The 20,719-nt window shown below is 35.9% G+C and overlaps 3 protein-coding genes and 1 pseudogene across 6 annotated transcripts; 2 read left to right on the forward strand and 2 right to left on the reverse strand.

Annotated features, from left to right (window-relative positions):
* The first annotated feature begins 280 nt into the window (after positions 1-280).
* Positions 281-2,517, forward strand: LOC120133122 (annotated as a pseudogene).
* A 573-nt stretch (positions 2,518-3,090) lies between these two features.
* LOC120133132 (gamma aminobutyrate transaminase 3, chloroplastic-like) lies at positions 3,091-4,541 on the forward strand. The gene is made up of 7 exons (XM_039149786.1): positions 3,091-3,103; positions 3,134-3,235; positions 3,312-3,385; positions 3,481-3,608; positions 3,699-3,715; positions 4,004-4,065; positions 4,285-4,541. Coding segments are annotated over exons 1-6 (336 nt in total). The 3' UTR covers positions 4,006-4,065; positions 4,285-4,541.
* A 1,033-nt stretch (positions 4,542-5,574) lies between these two features.
* Positions 5,575-6,012, reverse strand: LOC120133143 (60S ribosomal protein L27-3-like). Its single transcript, XM_039149795.1, has one exon. It carries the CDS (start codon positions 5,986-5,988, stop codon positions 5,575-5,577), a length of 414 nt encoding a protein of 137 aa, XP_039005726.1. The 5' UTR covers positions 5,989-6,012.
* Positions 6,013-6,382: 370 nt separating this feature from the next.
* Positions 6,383-14,762, reverse strand: LOC120133385 (protein PAT1 homolog 1-like). Of its 4 annotated transcripts, XM_039149992.1 has the most exons (6): positions 14,091-14,175; positions 12,699-13,630; positions 12,069-12,538; positions 11,266-11,322; positions 9,663-9,735; positions 6,383-8,972 (listed from the first exon to the last, which is right to left on the reverse strand). In XM_039149992.1, exons 3-6 carry the CDS (start codon positions 12,069-12,071, stop codon positions 6,967-6,969), a joined length of 2,139 nt encoding a protein of 712 aa, XP_039005923.1. In that variant the 5' UTR covers positions 12,072-12,538; positions 12,699-13,630; positions 14,091-14,175; the 3' UTR covers positions 6,383-6,966. The 4 variants fall into 4 exon arrangements, with proteins under 4 accessions (XP_039005923.1, XP_039005911.1, XP_039005917.1 ...); XM_039149980.1 differs by lacking the exons at positions 12,069-12,538; positions 12,699-13,630 and adding an exon at positions 14,527-14,762 and having other exon boundaries at positions 14,091-14,239; XM_039149986.1 differs by having other exon boundaries at positions 12,069-13,630.
* Positions 14,763-20,719: the final 5,957 nt, after the last annotated feature.

Below are 20,719 nucleotides of genomic sequence, written 5' to 3' on the forward strand. Positions count from 1 at the left end.
CATATTAACTACCATATCATCAAGTTTCTCCACCTCATCTTCCATTTAGATCTCTCTTTTTCAATGAAAAAGAGAAAAAGGAAACTTAATGTTAATATGACAGGGTGTTGATGGTGGTGGCCTGCATTCAAATGTGTCCGCATCTATTTATTGGTTCATACAAGGACAAAACAGACCATAAATTAAAGTGCTTCATTTCACACTCACATCACTCTCTCCTCTCCAGCGCGCTCATTGGTCTTTTGCTTCTCTGCATGCTCATGTCTTTGTTTTAGATAATAAGAGGAAACGAAAAATGGTGCCCAACAGCCTCCTTCGATCAGCTCTCAAAACCCAGGTTCTAATTTTGCAATAGCCAGATGTTTCTTTTTCTTTTTGGTCTACTGTTTGATCGACCTTTTGTTTTGTTGAAGCCACCCTTCATGTTTTCTCTTCCATGTTCGGATGATGACAAGATAACCCCTTTTTTCGTTTCTTCTGATTTAAACAAAAACTTGTAGATCATCATGTTGAACTGAGAATGTTAGTAAAGGAAGAAGCTTAATTGTTAGTGTTTTCTTTCCGACTGTTGTTGTCATGATTTGTTGGACTTTTTGCACTGTTTCCGGGCTTTATGTATCACTTTTTGCTGACAAGAGTTAATGGATCTCATCATTTAAACATTTTGAATTTAAAATTAAATTAACTTTCTTGTTTTTCCTGGATCCACTTTTAGTATCTGTTAGTAAAAAATGTTAAAAGGGAATATGATCGGAGATGCTCAGGAAATTATGGACTGGAATCTTCAGTACTGATAAATGTTTTGCTGTACTGAATCTACTACCTCATTTTCTAGATTCAACTTCATTGGCTGTAATTTGAGGTTCTGCTTGGCTTCTGAGAAAATACTGACCTTCGCAAGAGTTATTTCTGGATAACATAGCCATGTCTTGTTTATAATCCATTAATGTGAAACCCCTTTCTATGACATCTGAATGATCACGTTACCTACTCATTGAGTGGCGCCAGTGGTAAAGGAGAATGTTGTTCTCCCTGGAGGAACCGGTTTAAGCAGCAGCATTTGATTTGGTTCATTTAAGATATGATCATATCAAATTTAGTGGAGAAACGCCCACTTGATTTTCGTCTTCCTTTTGTTTTTTGTATTGATTCTCAAACATTGTATTTATTTTATTTCCCCTTCCCATTTACAGCTTGGTTCCTACATAAAAAAATGCTGTTGCATACAGAAGTTCTATGGACCACCCACTTAAGGGTCCATTGCTAGCAAGATTATATAGTACTGAGCCATCTTTGCAGAAAGAAGATTCAGATTTTAAGGATGGTAAAGGGTATGTATATTTTATGTATCGGTAACTCAATATTCAAACCTATGTTCATGTTCGTCTCATCTCATATAGTAGTGTACCTCCCTTGTTTGTGTTGTTACTCATATTGTGGATACCTTTGTTTATGCATATAGAAATGAAATCTGGAGATATAACTTGATTATTATTCTTTCAAATAAATTCATTTAGTGTCTGACAATTTATATTTGAAGATGCACATGGGGTATGTATTAATGTATCTCCTTTATCTCAGGTTTAAGGGACATTATATGCTGGCTCCATTTACAGCAAGGTGATAGACCACTGTCGTGATCCCCTGGTTATTGAAAGGTCTGAGGTATGAGTGTAAGATATATTTCTTTTCTTTTACTGAATCCAAATTGCTTAGGTGAATGAACATACCTCAAGACATGCTCTTTCATCTTTTCTTTTAAAGCTACTCTTCGTTTCTGCTCTGATACCAACGTAAAACTGATCTTGCACAGGGAAACTATGATTATGATGCCAATGGGAAAAAGTATCTAGATGCTCTTGTTGGTTTATGGTGTACGGCATTAGGTATTGATGATGTCTTGTTATTTTAAAACAATCTCTCAGCTCTCTTCCTCTGTTGTTTCTTTGCGTTCTCTTCCTCGTTCAATATTCTCTACCATTGATGATGTCTCTGTTGTTGCACTTGGTCTATACTACAATCTGTGATGACCATTCAGGGATGTAGTATATCATATATGCTAGCATGTTAAATATTTGTTGTTTGCCCCTTCTAGAATGTGTTGTATCTGGATCAATCATTCTTTATTATTCTTGCATGTGGAAACATAAATGCACCACACAAATTGAGTTAGAGCTTTTAACTTCTTAACGGTGTTCCCATTCTAGGATTAGTGTTAAATTGGAGTTATGCCTTTTCTAAATGTTCACTGCATCTTCCTGTTTACCCAAGCATTTTTAATCAACAGAAAAAATGGGCCTAAACGCTGTGATTTTATGGCAGAAGAATTTCAGTCCCTTATGTTTGCTAAATTTTGTAGGAGGAAATGAGCCTCGACTTGTGGAAGCTGCCACTGCTCAATTGAATAAATTGCCATTTTACCATTCGTTTTGGAATCGTACAACAAAACCTTCACTGGTATTCATCAGAGTTCATAACCCCATGGTTTCATCCATCCAATGCAAATTTTTCCCTTAGAATCATTCTCTCATTAAGTTATGTTGTGTTCTGCATAATATATATTGTTCATATTGCCTTTGAGCTGTTCATTACAAACAAATTTAAAGAGAGAAATATTGATCTTACAGGATCTTCTTGAAACTTTTACTGCAAGAAAAATGGCAAAGGTCTTCTTTACAAACAGTGGATCCGAAGCAAATGATACTCAGGTTTTTTATAGTATATTATTAGTATTTTAAATTGTCTTTTCAAGCATTCATATATGCAATGGACATATCTTGATGGTAGGTGTAAACTGAAAAGGGGGTGAAGTTGGTCCTTGCCGATGTTTGACTTTCTTCATTATTTATATGTAGGTGAAGCTCGTTTGGTATTATAATAATGCACTTGGAAGACCAAATAAGAAGAAATTTATCGCTCGAGCAAAATCATAAAATTCAACTACTCAATCAATATTGTTCTTCTTTGCTTCTCTTTGTGCTATTTCTTGAGTACTTACCTCCCTTCTATTCTCTAAATATCTCCAGATACCAAGGTTCAACTTTGATATCAGCTAGTCTTTCTGGTAAGTTTACTTTTTTTTTTGTCAAAATGTTTATGCTTGGTTTCTTGAAATCGAGTTTGTAACAGTTAGATTGCCATTACAGACTTCCTGCTTTACATCAAAAGTTTAACCTTCCAGCTCCATTCGTGTTGCACACCGACTACCCTCATTATTGGCGCTATCATCACGAAGGTTTTCAATTTTACCAGTCTTTTCTGAGATATACTTTTGAGCGTTCAAATAACAGGCATCTTTATTCATGTCTCAGGTGAGACGGAAGAGTTCTCAACTAGATTAGCCAACAATTTAGAGAATCTTATCCTGAAAGAGGGTCCAGAAACGGTAATGTCAGCTGATATGTTTTAAACATGAAATGGGAATCCTTTTGCAACTTGAAGGGGTTTGTATAGCTGACCTAGCAAGTTTGTTCATCTTAGATTGCTGCATTCATCGCTGAGCCTGTGATGGGAGCAGGATTCTCCAACATTGTTGAGAAAGTGAAGAGCATTTCACCTACGGTTCAAGATGGTCTAAAATCCTTTCTGACAGTCCTATTGTTGGAGAGGTAAGTTCTGCAATTGAGGTATCCATTTTATTCGGTCAATATTTAGTGAGCATCGAGACATGAAATTGTTATCCTTCACTGATTCTGCAGATCAGAGGTACTGGCTTGATTGAGGTATCCATTTTATTCGGTCAATATTTAGTGAGCGTCGAGACATGAAATTGTTATCCTTCACTGATTCTGCAGATCAGAGGTACTGGCCTGATTGAGGTATCCATTTTATTCAGTCAATATTTAGTGAGCGTCGAGACATGAAATTGTTATCCTTCACTGATTCTGCAGATCAGAGGTACTGGCTTGATTGAGGTATCCATTTTATTCGGTCAATATTTAGTGAGCGTCGAGACATGAAATTGTTATCCTTCACTGATTCTGCACATCAGAGATACTGGCTTGATTCATGGTACCGAGTTTACAGACAACAATTCACCTAATGATCCGTTCCCTCCTGAATGGGGTAAGTTCCACTTTCTATTTCTCTTTGAGAAAAAAAACCATCATCATAATTGTAGTAAGTATTGATGGTGTTGGGAGCCGAAACCGCAAAACAATGATAATAACCGATGTTATTCATCTGTTTCTCTTGGTTGACATATGGAAATAGCAGTTCTAGCTGTAGTTAAGCAGGGTTGTAATAGAACAAATAATAATATCCTGGACCCATTACTACCCGCAGTTGATAAGCAAATATGGCAAAGCGTTGAAGGCGGCGGAGGAGAGGGTGAAGGGACTCTAGTACCAGCAGAAGAAACAGTGAAGAGACTTTGTTGATGATGGTGAAAATGGTACTGCTGCTTCTTGTGAGCCGAAAGCTACCTCTATTAAGTGGGTAAGCAAATAGAGGTGGACTCTCCTGATATGTGTAGAGTTCATACTCATGACATATCTGTAAATATATTTGGTGCCTTAATAAAGCAACTGCTTTCTGTCAAACTTGGTTTCTTGATTTTTGCGAATAAAGCGACTAAACCTTGATCATGGTAAGATAAATTTTGAAGAATAAAACATCAGCTCATCATAATAGTGCGAGTAGAGGAGAAATCCAGGGATGATGGATTAACTTTACAGCACCATCAAAGAGGAAAAACAAGATAAAATTGGAAGCCCGTTCATCCTGGGAGGGCTTTGATCGTCGGTATTATTCTAGGAAAGCCTTACGACCTAAGTTTTCTTGTTTATTCATTCCTTCCCTTGCTCGTTTGTCAGAACGGATCTATTGGTTTATGGTTCAACTAATACCTAACTGCTGTAATGATAATACGAAAATTGAAAAATGTTGTCATACAAAGATTCAATTATCTTCTTCCATCAATCAATCTAAAGCAATCACAACCTTCTAAGAGAAATGGGTAAATAACATTGCATCGTATAAGAAACAGCTCAGAAACATATCATAGAAACGGATTCAAATCCCTCCTTAAAATGCAAAATGTTCCAAGTACTAGGTTGAACATCAAGCTTTTTCTTTTTCAAAAACGAAAACATAATACCAAAGGGACCCTTAAAATCTAGGGTAAACTACATAAATGACCACGTAACTAAAGGTCGGGTTGCAAAATGACCACTATTTTCAAATTTACGTCAATTTAACTAGTAAACTATTTAAATGATTTCAATATAGCCACCTGTTGTTAACATTTAACGGAAGTGTTTATGTGACAGTTAATAAAATTTGTATAAATTTCATACATGATTAGAGTAAAATATTTTAAAGTTAATGCTCAAATTAAATTATTAAACAAATTAAAAACAAAATCAAGATCAAATTACATTAAATGAAAACTCAAGAAAATAAATTATATACAAGTAGTGATCAAAATGAAAGAAAACAAAAAGGATGCCAACGCTACGAAATATAACTTTACAAGAACTCACATCCTAATTATACTAATTTTATTAACTATCATGTAAATATTAATTATATTTAAACCGTTTAAATAATTCAGTGGTCATAGAGACCCAAACCTTACTTATGTAGTTTAGCATGAAATCTAAGTTTAGTGAAAAACCACCTGTTCCTTCCGGTCTTGAACCTCTCCTTGGTTGCCTTGCAAGCGGCGACTTTCTTGTCCTCGGTCTGAAGACCGTCGACGGAAACCGCGTTTTTCAAGTCCACGTCGAGGGTGTAGCGCGGGGACATCAGATGCTGGTAATTGACGAGCTTGACGAAGCACTTAACGCGTGACTTCTTGGCTGTTTTCTTGGCGGAATCCTTGCGGATAACCTTGCCGGGATACTTCTTTATCCCGGCAACCAAACAATAGCCATAGGGGCGGTCACGTGTGCCTTCGTCGAAGGATTTCACGTTCACCGCTTTGCAACCGGCGTATCGGCCTTGGAGGACAATGACGCCCTTGTTGGGTTTCAGAAACTTCACCATGGCGACGACGGCCGCGACTGCTCCTCGGGTCAATATTTTCTTATTGGAATTTGACCTTGATTATTATTCTTTTAAAGATGTCGAACTCAAGTGATTATATTAGAATTATTATTCTTTAAGTGATTTTAGTGAAATTATTATTCTTTCTCATGATTATTCTTTTAAAGATGTCGAGTTCAAATATCTAGAAGATATTTATATTTATTATTATCAATGGGTTAAATTTTTTTATGTGATATTTCTAGACTAATAAAAGAGATCAAGGCAATTCAATAGTCTTACATCTAATTTTACTCTTCCTTTCGTTGGCTCCTGTAACTTTTTTAGTAGACATAAACAACAGTAATAAAAAAAGCAGTCAAATATTTCAAATTCATAAAAGTAGGTGAGAAAAACATCAACTTGTATCACATCCTATGCCAAGGAGTTGGAATTTATTACAGGATTCATAAATTTTTCATACAACAATAACACGTTTGTTTGACCACTAATTAAAAACAAAAGTAAGGTTGACTGCTTCTGCAAGCTGTACATATTCTAACTTGTAGCCCTTCCACTTGTACTGGAGTCTCACAACAGAGCACCAAAATAAAGCTCTCCACAACTCCCATTATAATTAATATACACAGTTCATACCTTACTACTACTTACCACAGCTACTATAGGTTTCACCATCTTCACATTCTTCAGTTCCTTCTCTCTCTGGATTTTAACCTTTCTTAAAACCGGTAAAACGATGCACGATAAAAGATACAAGAGAGGTGGAAAGGGGTGGGCAGAGTTGAGAGAGGCAATGACAACTGAAAATTGACAATGGACAAAGAACAAAGTGTGCAATGCGACGCATAATAACTTAATTCTGCTCCCTCTAAACCAGACCCAAGCCTTTAGTAAAACACAGCACCTGGCTTCTGCCCTCCCATTCCACAATCCATCAACTGCAATTCAGACATCTTTCAGCACTAACCTGATCCTTTCTTAACCCCTCACTGATTCCGAATTTATTTGGCTGGTACTTCCAGCATGGGAATTGGTTCCATTCATGGGTACAAAACACTGAAAGAAGTCCACTAAAAGCATCCTTTGGGCTTCATTTGTGTGAGGAAGACTAGCAAATAGAAGCTCGCAAGGCATTTCTTGCCTTATAACCTCTGAAGCAATCCCTTCTGTTGTTGGCAGAGATTCGTTCTGCATTGATTGCTTTATCATTTCATATTTATTCATGCAATGCTCGGTAAGAAGAGTGAAAAATTCATCAAACGACTCCCTCCACAAAGCATAATTAGGCATGCTGCAATTTCCTGAAGGATAACTTAAAATTTGAGTTGCCCTTTCAAGAACTGATTTTAAAATGATAGAAGCACAATCTCCAGCAGGACTTCCGAGGGGCCTAAGTGGTGGCTGCTCCGAAGAACAAACAACAGCTACAACACATGCGCTGAGAGCATGAAGATCCATAGCATTAACACATGTCGAAACAGTCATCGCAAGATTAGTAGTTGTCTCGGCTACTTCGGGATCAGAAGAAAGACCCCCAAACAATAATCTCAAGTGACGGAAAATCGCCATGCACACTATTCGAATAAGCTCACTTCCAGGTATGAGAAGCTGAAGGAACCTGGAGAGCAGCTTACGACCCTTTGCAAGAGAGACTAATCTTAGGAACACAATGTCACCCTTTGGAGCACAATTAACTGCAGGCATACCGTTGGTAAGTGGATCAACAAGCTGCAGTGACGCTGCCATACCTTCAAGCAGGATCTGCCGCCTCTGTCTGAGCTGGAACCCACCATCTTGGGGTGGACTGAATTGTATGAGCCTGTCATTATCATCTATATCAAGAAGAAGACAGAGACAATCTTCAATGGTGATTCTAGCTGCAAGCATAGGTTCCTCCTCTAGAGGCTTCTCCATTATCTGTTCAGAACCTCCATCACCTGAACCAAAGGGAGGATCAACTTCAAGCAGGGGATGAGGTCTTCGAATGGAAGAAAGGGGTACCCTCCCAAGTGCATCAACATGTAGATGCAAATGTTGCTCTCCACTGTTACAGGACCGAGAATGCCAGTCCTTCAGGTGAGATGGAAAAAAATGATGTTTACCCCTGGATCCGAAAGATCTTTTGGCAAGACAAGCTTGGTGGTAATAATCATCTACATAAGGATCATTACTACGTGTGGCAGCATGCTGCATCTTCAGGATACTCTCTATCTCTTCAGCAGACATATGCTTGGCTCTGAATTGCACCAACCCACTCTCGCTTTTCTGACTACCAGCATCAGAGTTTTGCTGAGAAATACGCATGCTCTGCCGTTTTCTTTGGGATGATTTAGTTCGTTGATCCCTAAGATCAGTTTGTCCAAGCATAAGTTTATGTGAAGGATGGGCATCATACAGTTGAGATTGCAATGATGCAAAATGAGCTATAGATGGTTGAATTGAATGGTGCAATCTCTGTTGTTGTGGTGACATTAACTGTGGGGAAATTAGGCCATTGTGATGAGGTATTTGCTGTTGCAACATATTATGCAAAAGACCAGCATGATCACCATGTAATAGGCCAGAGTGGTTAACCCAGTGATTATGTGACCTGTTACTAAAAGATAGGCCAGGAGATGTTAACTGGGACATGTTACCACCACCATGCAATCCATGAGATAAACCAGCCAGATGAAGACCAGAATTGAACATGGGCGAGAGACTTGCCGTAGAGAAGGGTGGCTGGGATCCACTTCCTGGAGCGGGGAAAGACGTGAAGTTTGATTTTGGTCCAAAAATTGGTTCACTTGAGAAGCGATGCAGCATGGGCTGCTTCTCAGGATACGAGGAAGTTCTATACAAAGGCTTTGAATCTGTAAGAAGAGCAGAAGTTTGTGGCTGTGATGACCATCTCTTGCCTTCTTGAGCATCTTCTGCATAAAAAATATGCTGATCGATCCAGTATGCATAATCTCCGTCTTGAGCCCAGTCAGCAGCGGAGGAACCTGGAAAGAATTGTTCACAACATGAACCATAAGCAATCCCATATAAAAAAAGAGTTCATCAACCACTTAACACCATTGAAATGGATAAAATCCCACAAATTCATTAACTGTAAATCAGTACATCACATATACTGAATTTCTAATTAACATTCAAGCATCTTGCATTAACGAGAAACTCTATCCTGTTACATGAATTGCCTTGAAAGAGGAAATACAGAATAAAGTCGCCAACAATACATCCAGCATGTACATGTGAAAAGAACTGAGACCAAGTCATCTGAACAAAGGGCATAGTCAAAGAATATCATCAATAGCACCAACACGGAGACAAGGCAAATTGCAGAAGTGCAGCAAGAAAATGAGATGACTAATTTAACCAATATACATTGTGTCCAAGAAACCACAAAAAATGGATAGAAAAATATGAAAAGAAAGAAAGTGATGCAAATATACATTTCTTAACACTAAGAAGAGTCATCAACAAATCTTGATTCTAGCTCTACAGAAAACAAAGAATAAGAACACTATTTATGAGGGGTGGAACTGCTATTCTAGAGAAAGAGTAAGGGTGGTTGTGGAGATTTTCAAGCACATAAGTGGGATAAAGATTTATTTCTTTCAAGTATCATTTATTAATAAATATTATAATCATAATAATGAAAGCATAAAATATGGCATAATTGTACTCACTTTCCCTTGAAAAAGAGCCAGATCTATCACCAATAACTCCTGGATTTCTGGGCCCGGTAACAACTCTATTCAACTGTGTAAAGAAAAGAAATATTATAAACCCGACCCACATGAATAGAAAATTAAATCACAACAGCAACAATAGCAAGAAAGTGTAAGTGCTAAACGAGTTAATTTTCGGACAGTTTGATTTCAGGCTTAGCTTGGGTTGGGCTGTTTTTTATTTCACGTCTGTATCTGCTTGCTCCTTCCATCCTTGACTTTGAGTCTCACCAGCTTTAAAACAGAAAAATCTTCACCCCCTCCCTTTTACATTTCTTACTCTTTCTTTCCGTTTACCTTTCTCTCCACCCACAATTTAACTACCTTCCGTCAATCTCAATACTATTAACTAGTAAGTAGTAACTATAAATGTCTTGCTGTAATATGTTATATATTATGAAATTCTAGGTTCATCAACTCTTAGTTTACCTTGAGAACTTCTAGTCTTTGGAACTATGTTTTCATGAATCTCTTCCTTATCTTTTTTTCTTTTACATTTGAGGTTGCTAAGGATTGAACCCTAAAAAACTAATCATTGGAACTAAAAGTCAATCAATATAATCACAGTCAACAATGTTGTTGACAATTATCTCATATAACAAGTGACATCAGATTAATTTTTCAATTAGATTCACATTCTTATAACATGATTGTTGACAATTATTTCATAAAACAAACAACAGCAGATTAATTTTTCAGTTAGTTTCACTTCCTTCTTACCTGCTAATACATTTACTCTCCCCTTATTTTCCATGATATGGTCAAACAAAAAAAAAGTTGTGGTTGATGGACTAGGGCATGATTCAAGATCGATGTTTTCCAAAACAATTTGAACAAGATAGAAAAGAAAATCACATTTTTCAGCCAATTTTGTTTATTAATTGACAAATTTGCAAACTAAGTTCAAGAGCAACACTGAAATTAGGTTGATTTGAAGCACTGAACTAAGACATCCTTTGATATCCCAAAATAAGAATGTAATATATCCAAGAAAACAATCTTACTCCTCCATTTCTAAATTTTAACGCTTAGCCCAAAAAGTTGGATGAACTACGCTTCTTTCCCAATATTGAGGTCATATACCACATCCAAGAATATTCTGTTACATTTTCTTAATGCCTAAGTTTTTGGATTATGATTAATAATAGTCTGATTGCTTAGTTTTTAATTAACATGTCAAAATCAATCCCAACAAAAAGTACACATTAAAATACTTTTAGTTTTTCCTATGTCTAAATCCTTGTGCCATGAATGGTAATAGTCCAGATCACAAATTTCATTTGATAAATTTTAAATTTATTTAGGGTTAGCTATTGGCCATTTCCTTATACAAGAAAATCGAGACAGAGATCCAAAATTACTCACAATTGGCATTCTCAACCGCAAGGTAAGCCACAATCACACAATTTTCAGTACAGAATACACAACCTAGTCGATATAAAATAAAGACCACCTGAAATGAAGGAAACTAGCATGCCAAATCTTACAAACAGTTAGTTAGAAACATTAACTACTGAAATTCATCCGATGAAAAAGATTTGTCAATAGATAAATAACCAACCTTCGCAAAAGTACTAGCTAGATCATCCATATCAGATGGAGAACCTAAACCTAAAACCTGCAAAAGAATAACACGAAAATTAGAGCTGAATTGCCCATAATTCAAAATCCAAAGTAGAAAAAGTTGAAACCAAATTGAATTTAGCACATCATGGATTATTGAATAGAGGTGAAGGGACGGGCAACAATATCAACAACTAAAATGTAGAAACAAGGCAAAAACAAAATCAATGTGCATGAATACAGAAAAAAATGGCATAAATTCCTTACAAGAAGAATGAAATGCAACAAGTTTGAACTAATATATAGCTGTTGCACTTGATCCATTTCAATATAGGAATCACATGCTCTGTCAACAATTAAAGCAACTATTTTTTTTTCTTAATACAAATGAGACTGAAGCCAGGAGATTAATGTATTATTCGACTATATGGAGGACCGGACATGTCTCTATGTAAAATCGGAAAGAGAGTAGCTGGAGGAGATTCGATCACTTGAAGTAACATGACCTCAGCAAGAGTTTAGCCAAGAACTAAGCTGGTGAGTTTGTTTCTCATGGAATTAAGACAAAATCAACAAACCAAGCTTTATTAACCATAGACGTAATTGATCGGATCAAGGAGAATGGACTGTCAGCCGATGGAGGGGAGAGCAAGGCATGAACATTGATGTTATCGGTTTGTGCCACAACTCGCTCGAAACCATGTGACCATGAGAGCTTAAGGCCCTCAAAGACACCCCAAAGTTCAGCATGAAGGAAAGAGGACGAACAGAGATTCTTGTTGTAAGCCAAAAGAAAATTACCATGGTGGTCTCGGAATAAACCCCCTGCCGAACCAAGGCCCAATTCTAATGAAACGGCAGCATCCAAGTTCAGGCAAATCCAATTCATTGGAGGTGGCTGCCATTGAATCTGTGAGTTAGAAGAAGTGATATCACCTGCACTGTTTTGACCATTCATAGCAGAATTCAACAATGGCAAGGAGTATAATTTCGCCCAGGTGATGGCCGTATTGAGGAAGGATGCTGTCGTGCTGAAAGTTCCATCAAAGGCATCCGTATTATGTCGTTTCCACACTTTCCAAACAAACGATGCAAATAGAATGCACCATGGTCCATTAGAGGAGCCATTTACAGTCCCAGAAGAGAGTTCAAATGAATTTTTTTTTGATAGAAGGTAGGCCTCATTAAAACCCCCTTCATATCCTTCATGTTATATCAGTAACATGAAGGACATCGGAAGGAAGACAAGAGCACCTCTGAATTTTATTACCCTGAAACATAACGTACAACCAATTCCTAGTCATAGACAGCTTGACATAAAACTTAAAAACATAAAACGACCTGCAGCAGTAAGACCAGAACCTAAAAAACTGGACAAACAAAAGAACACAGAAACCTCAACAGAATACCACTTGATCAACCAAGACCAACCTTTGCTAACTCATCTGCTTCCCAATTGGCGGCTCTCAATATATGTCTTGAAATGATGCCCTGTCCTTCCACCTTAGACGCTAAACCTCTAACCAAGTTCTGAAATAGTGGGGTAGAGAGGTCAGGATGTTTAATCCACTTCAGAGCTGTGGTGGAGTCCGCTTCCAAAATAATCCTCCGACTTGGAGAGAAACCTACTTCGTCGATGAGAGTCAAACCTCTTTTGATCACCATTAGTTCTGCAAGAATTGGAGGACCACCTCCAATATTTTCTGAGAATGAACCCAGTAACAAACCCCTGTCATCTCTAATCAAACCACCTATTCCACCTTTGTCCCAACCCTTAGCCATTGCTCCATCAACATTGAGTTTAAGGAAGCCTTGTGGAGGAGGTACCCACTTAGAAGGAGTAGAACACCCTTTTTTCTGATTACCATTCGAATCTACCAGTTTTAGATTCCCAACTAGGGAATCGAAAGGAATATAAACATCCTTAAAATTCACCCCGAACCAAGTAGCAGTTTTGTATCTAGCAAGAAAGAATAGCATAGCATAATCCACCTTTTTTTGAAAAACAATCTCATTTCTGCATTTCCAAACTGCCCACAACACCGCCCTTGGAATGAATTTCCAAATATTAGATCTCGTAACTAAATCATCCCACAAAATCAAAAAAATCCGTCATATTCTTAGGAACCACAAATGAAACGTTCCAGTCCCTCAAAAATCTGGATCACATAAACCAAACCACCTCACAATGCAGAAACAGATGTGAAATTGACTCCTCACACTTCCCACAAATCGGACATAAAGGATGATCAATCCCAACGACACCTCTCTTCAACAGCTCCTCTTTAAGTGCTAATCTTTGATGTGCAACTTGCCAAACAAAAGCTTCTACACGAGGAGGTGCAACCCCTGTCCAAAAGCTTCTACACGGGCACATAGTTGTAAAATAAATATCTAAAATTGTATGTTTCATGCATCTTATGGCCATCAAATTGATCAAACTTTGGGAAGAGAGTTCAAATGGATAGAGAGTAACTAATTTTCAGATAAATCATTTCACTTGGCAACAAAATAGGAACACGTCAAGTGAGAAAACCTTGAAACCTATTTTTTGTATGGCTACCTTAAATAAGTAGCAGTTTGGAACTTCAAATTGACAGACATAATCTACTTAATAAAAAGTTAATTTCCAAAATGACCACGGAATAGAACTTTTATAGACAACTTGTGGAGTGTGCGTAATTGGAAACAAAAGGTACATGACAAAGAGTGAGCTCGACACATATTAAGTTATGGAACACCTAAGGCTAAAGAAAAGAAATCCAATGCAAATGAAACATGGGGTTGGCCGCACAGTGCTTAACCAAAGGAATGAAATCTCACCTCTCCCTTATCAAAATGGTATTCATCATCTTCAGTGGAAGCAAAGACAGGATCATTCTCTTCATCACCTTCCAGGCCCCCCAGCTCCACTTCTTCCGTATCATTTTGACAAAAAAATTCATACTGAGATGCATCAAAAACCGCATTACCTGCAAAACCACCAACTCATTTGGCAATTAAACAGGACCACAGATGCTAATCGACCAACATAGTAGATTAAGAACTATCAAATGAAAGAAACAGAAAACAAATATCAAAAAAGAAAAAAGAAAAAAATTGAAGTAAAACAAGTAATAAAGCAAATACAATAGGTGACAAAAAGAAGTAAGATACAAACTTTTCCCAGGAAATTTTAATATCATTTCACGTCATAAAAAAGCTAGCTATTAAGTAACTGGGAATCAAAATATAAAAGGAAGCAATTGAGGAAAGAAACCTGGGGAAGATAGAGAGGAGAAATTGTTGTAAAGTTTGCCATCGGATCGATCCATATTTACAAAATCAAAGTGAAAGGGAAAAACCCTAAGATTGGGTATAGCAGAGAAGAAGAAGAACCCTAGATATACATAAGGAAACGAAGAGAAATCTCTCTGAGAGACAGGCCTAAGGGGGGTTTTGGTTTTGGGGTTACTTTGTAAACGGGAAAGGGGATATTTTGATCGATTAATTTGTGTGTTTTGCACGCAGAGATTGAAGAAAGACACATGTGCACGCTGAGATAACCACGCTCTTGCATCACTTTCACTAGTAATTTACTGTACTTCCTATTTTCCAATTTGATAATTTTATGTAATTTAGTTATATTGTCTCTTTTTATTATACGACTCAAAATTGAAATTTCAAGTTTTGAAAACCATAAAGTCTAAAGTGTTTGAATGGGAAAAATGTGGGATTCCTCTTGTAATTGAATCTATATTTCTCATTTAGTTTGGCCGTGAATGTCATTCTCGGTAATATTTTATTATTAATAGTAAATTTCTTGGTATATTTTACCTCCCTTCCTTTAGGTATTGTAATATTACCGGCGTTTTAGACTAAAATGCCCTTAAATTTTTTTCTTCAAAAATATCATTCTTCTGTCATTGAATAATAAAAATTCTACGAAGGTTAAATTACAAATTTATCCTTAAAATATTTTAGATTTACAAAAAAAATCTATAATTAAAATTTTATTATGAAGTTCAGGGTTTAAAATAAAATTTTTCCCTTTTATTAAATATTTTTTATATTTTTTAATTTTGTAAAAAAATTATATGAATTTTATGAATTTAAATTTTTTAAAGAAAATATATAAATATTTTTCAACTTGTAATATTATACAAATATATAATAAGGACAATTTGGTCAAATATACATTCCAATAATCTTTTATTCCTTTAACCAAACATGGTAATCTTACATTCCTGCTAAACAAACCAAACACAAAATACAGCATTCCCAGTAATCATATTCTCTGGTAATCTTTTATTCTCACCGGTAATCTTACATTCCGTGAACCAAACGCACCCTCATGGTTACCATTAGGGGTGGGAATAGGTCAGGCCGGCCTACAGGGGCTTACGACCTGACCTACATAAAGTCTGGTCTGGATTGACCTATTTAATAAAAAGGCTAGGTTTGGACTTTTTTAAAAGTCTATTAAATTAAATATGTCAGACTTATGCTTATTAAAAAGCCTTATAAATCTGATAGTCTGGCCTATATATATATATATATATATATATATATACTTATATTATTTTGTTGGTATCAATATGTGTCATTGGCTCATTGCTTTGTTATATTGATTTCTTCAGAAAAATGAGGAGAGAATCCCCTAACAACCGTTTGTTTTTTTAGTTCGAATCGGAGGCCTTTTTTATATTTTTTGAATCGGTGTTAGAAAAATGAAAAATGCTGAGAAATTTTATTGATTTCTTCATGCGTTCGGTGATGCCAAAGCATGGGCAAAGGATGGTCGTTGTTTGTCGGGCATGGTGTGGTGTGGGGAACAACAAAGTAAAGCAAAGCAAAGCAAAGCAAAGGCATGCGTTATTCCCAAGTCCCAACACCAAACATTTGGGAATTCTAAGACAAAGAACACTTTTTAAATAAAAGTATACCAAAGAAACATTTGAGAAAATCGCCTCAGTGACCAAAAATGCCTTATAATATACGATTTTAACCAACTTTTTTTTGATTTGCCAAAATGACCAACAAAATCGCAACGCGATATCAAAACCGCAACGCGATTTAGAAAAGCGCAACGTTGAAAAGAAGATCGCAACACGATCTTCCAAGAATCGCAATGCGATTCATAAAATCGCAACGCGATCTTCCAAGAATCGCAACGCGATTCAGAAAATCGCAACGCGATTCAGAAAATCGCAACGCGATCTTCCAAGAATCGCAACGCGATTCAGAAAATCGCAACGCGATCTTCCAAGAATCGCAACGCGATTCAGAAAATCGCAACGCGATTCCAAGAATCGCAACGCGATTCAGAAAATCGCAACGCGATTCCAAGAATCGCAACGCGATCTTCCAAGAATCGCAACGCGATTAAGAAAATGAGTAAATTCTTTCAAAAGTTGTTGCATTTGTTTCTTTCTTAAGAATTTTCTCTAAAAAGATAGTATCCGCGCGGACGTGTCGAAGACACGTATTACCACGACCACGACCACGACCACGACCACGACCACGACCACGACCACGACCACGACCACGACCACGACCACGACCACGACCACGACCACGACCACGACCATGACCCGACCCGAGACGAGACGGCGGCGGCGACGGCGCGCGAGAGTCCCCCTTGTTCTCTTTCACTCAACAAGGAAATGGGAAATCCAAGCCTTAAATACACTTCCCAATAGTGTTTCCAATACTATGTGGGATTGAGCATTACTCAACACTTCAAAGAAAATATAGCAATTTTTGTAGTATTTTCCCACTTAATCCATATCTAAAAATATTAAAACATTTTATCAAGAGAATTAAAAGAGTTGTAGATATCTACATTTCAATTCAAACTTATACATATAGTTTTAATATGATAAAATGTTTTAATATCATATTAAAACTATATGTATAAGTTTGAATTGAAATGTAGATATCTACAACTCTTTTAATTCTCTTGATAAAATGTTTTAATATTTTTAGATATGGATTAAGTGGGAAAATACTACAAAAATTGCTATATTTTCTTTGAAGTGTTGAGTAATGCTCAATCCCACATAGTATTGGAAACACTATTGGGAAGTGTATTTAAGGCTTGGATTTTCCATTTCCTTGTTGAGTGAAAGAGAACAAGGGGGACTCTCGCGCGCCGCCGCCGCCGCCGTCTCGTCTCGGGTCGGGTCGGGTCGGGTCGTGGTCGTGGTCGTGGTCGTGGTCGTGGTCATACGTGTCTTCGACACGTCCGCGCGGATACTATCTTTTTAGAGAAAATTCTTAAGAAAGAAACAAATGCAACAACTTTTGAAAGAATTTACTCATTTTCTTAATCGCGTTGCGATTCTTGGAAGATCGCGTTGCGATTCTTGGAATCGCGTTGCGATTTTCTTAATCGCGTTGCGATTTTCTGAATCGCGTTGCGATTCTTGGAAGATCGCGTTGCGATTTTATGAATCGCATTGCGATTCTTGGAAGATCGTGTTGCGATCTTCTTTTCAACGTTGCGCTTTTCTAAATCGCGTTGCGGTTTTGATATCGCGTTGCGATTTTGTTGGTCATTTTGGCAAATCAAAAAAAAGTTGGTTAAAATCGTATATTATAAGGCATTTTTGGTCACTGAGGCGATTTTCTCGGCTCTTTTTTACAGCTCATAGTATTGCATTACATTACATATTCTTTTAACTCATTAATCTTAGATTGTATTTATTATTTATTACTTATTTTTATTCACAAAATAATCTTATTTATTATCAAATCCATATATAAGCAAGTTAAAATCATTCATGCAGAGCAAAATAATTGTATTTATTATTTAATTAACGTTAGATTAAAAATTAAGCAGGTTTTTAAAAAGGCTATCAGGTCAGGCCAAGCTTTTAAAAAGGTCAGACCGAGCCAAAAATAAAAGCTTGTGATAGGCTACAGGTCAGGCTCATGCCTAAAATATTCAACGTATGCCAGGCTTAGGCCTTTTAAAGCCTAGCCTATTCCCACCCCTAATTACCATGTGTCGGAGTTTTACCCACCCAAACTCAATCTGAATATTATATCCTCCACTTATCATTTGATTCGTGTTTAGGAAGGTTGCATTTGACCTCACTCGATTAATATGTATAATTTTCATTTTTATTGATAAAATAGGAATTCAATTGAAAATAATATAAAGAGAAGTGAGTATTATTACAATTATCCCTAAATATATAAAGGATAATATCATTATTATCTCATTTTAGGTTAAATGAAAGATTTTTCACCTTAAAATAATTTAACATTATCATCAAAAAAGACTTGAACAAAATTCAATTTTTTTATAAAAATTATTGATTTTATTTGGATCGAGTAGAGTCAAAACTCATCCGACAGGGCCTCATACTCATCCCGAAAGTATATGTACTAAATCAACTTATATTTGTTCATTTACTTAAATTTCTTGTGTTCTCAAAGACGGAAAAATAAATAACTTGAACTTAAACGTTTAACAATGATTACAAAGTCATTTAAATAATAAGATATTTCAAAAGGCATAATACAAAAATAAGTGTTAAAATTATGCATTGAAAAACGTTTTATTATTTAAAGAATTTTTTGTTTATATAGGTGTTTAATGTTTTAAACGCTATACTTTTAAGTATCCGAATGTTAACCTCCGTTAAGTGACAAGTGTTGTGTTATGATAATTTTAAAAATTTATTTAAAAATTAAAAAAAAATTGTAAAAAATCCAAAACAAAACCCCCTTGCAACTCCCCTCCCTTCTCCCCCTTCCAAAAGTCGTCATCACCAACGTCGACCCCCGATTAAACCTCTATTGGCCTTTTGTCATAATATGTCGTCGTTTATCGTGGAGGTGCGTTCAAATGTTAGTCGAATTTTAAGCCTCTGTCGTCATTCTTCGTCGATTCCGGCTAATTCCAATGTCTATAAACCACACCACCGACACCATTTGAACCACTGTGCTATTCCGATCAAAACCCTTTCGTTCAGCGACGACGATGATGATCGAAAATGGCTGGCGACCGTTTGGGTTAGGAAATTGAAATTGGGAATTAGAGATTTGAATATTAGAGATTTTACATTTAAGGATTTTGGGTGACGGTAAGGACGACGATTGATCAGTGGGTGGGTGGCGACGGGTGAGTGACCGTTCGTCGATAATGATGGTGGCCGGAGATGGTTGACCACGGTTGATAATGAGGGTTGAAATGAGAGATTTTAGTTTTTAGGGTCTTTTTTATAATTTCAATGAAAAATTAGGATTTTTAATAAATTAATTAATTTTTTATTTTTAATTAAAAATAATATTTTTATTATTAAAAAATTTAAAAAAAATAAACAATAGGCAGCTAAATGTATAATCGAGAAAATTCTAGGCACTTATTTCTAGAGAAAATTCTAGGCACTTATTTCTAGCGAAAAATTCTTTAGACACTAAAACATATTTTGAGACAAAATTCATGAACTTATTTTTATATTAAACCATTTCAAAACTAAAACTTTGATATTGAAGTTTGGAATCAATGTCTAAGATAGGTTGGTTATTGATTTATGCAACACCTAGTTTGTTTTGATGCAATCAAAGAAGTAAAAAAATGTAAGAAACTCGTAAAAGGTGTGTAAAATGTTTTGAATATATGTTTGTTAGTGTTTCTAAATATTTTACAAATCTTCAAAGGAAATTGTATAAAATATTTTGAATAGATATATTTGTCACTCACAATTTTCTTGAGTAAAGTTTCTCAAGTCAAAATATGATACTTTCAAATCTTCAAATGGAATTGTGTAAAATATTTTAAATAGATATGTTTGTCACTCACGATTTTCTTGAATAAATTTTCTCAAGTCAAAATCTGATACTGTAAAATCTTCAAAAGGAATTGTATAAAGTATTTTGAATAGATATGTTTGTCACTCATGATTTTGTTTTAGTAAGGTTTCTTAGGTCAAAATTTGATACTTTCAAATCTTCAAAAGGAATTGTGTAAAATATTTTGAATAGATATGTTTGTCACTCACGATTTTCTTGAGTAAAGTTTCTCAAGCCAAAATATGATTCTTTCAAATCTTCAAAAAGAATTGTATAAAATATTTGAATAGATATGTTTGTCACTCACGATTTTCTTTTCCCGAGTAAAGTTTCTCAGGACAAAATTTGATACTTTCAAATCTTCAAAAGGAATTGTGTAAAATATTTTGAATAGATATGTTTGTCACTCACGATTTTCTTTTCTCGAGTAAAGTTTCTCAGGTCAAAATATGATACTTTCAAATCTTCAAAAGGAATTGTGTAAAATATTTTGAATAGATATGTTTGTCACTCACGATTTTCTTGAGTAAAGTTTCTCAGGTCAAAATCTAATGCTTTCAAATCTTCAAAAGGAATTGTGTAAATATTTTGAATAGATATGTTTGTCACTCACGATTTTCTTGAGTAAAATTTCTTAAGTCAAAATTTGATACTTTCAAATCTTCAAA

The sequence above is a fragment of the Hibiscus syriacus genome, unplaced genomic scaffold, assembly GCF_006381635.1.
Source record: "Hibiscus syriacus cultivar Baekdansim isolate YM2019G1 unplaced genomic scaffold, ASM638163v2 tig00001732_pilon, whole genome shotgun sequence".
NCBI lineage: Eukaryota > Viridiplantae > Streptophyta > Magnoliopsida > Malvales > Malvaceae > Hibiscus > Hibiscus syriacus.

Bases quoted from the DNA above. Each gene is read 5' to 3' on its own strand.
- LOC120133132 (XM_039149786.1), top strand. The intron at 3,236-3,311 runs GTTTTCAATTTT...TTCATGTCTCAG, and splicing joins TTGGCGCTATCATCACGAAG to GTGAGACGGAAGAGTTCTCA. The intron at 3,386-3,480 runs GTAATGTCAGCT...TGTTCATCTTAG, and splicing joins TGAAAGAGGGTCCAGAAACG to ATTGCTGCATTCATCGCTGA.
- LOC120133385 (XM_039149980.1), bottom strand. From the start codon at position 14,581: ATGGATCGATCCGATGGCAAACTTTACAACAATTTCTCCTCTCTATCT. The intron at 14,240-14,526 runs GTTTCTTTCCTC...GTGGTTTTGCAG, and splicing joins CTCCTCTCTATCTTCCCCAG to GTAATGCGGTTTTTGATGCA. The intron at 11,323-14,090 runs GTGAGATTTCAT...ATTCTTTTGCAG, and splicing joins ACCATTTTGATAAGGGAGAG to GTTTTAGGTTTAGGTTCTCC.
- LOC120133143 (XM_039149795.1), bottom strand. From the start codon at position 5,988: ATGGTGAAGTTTCTGAAACCCAACAAGGGCGTCATTGTCCTCCAAGGC.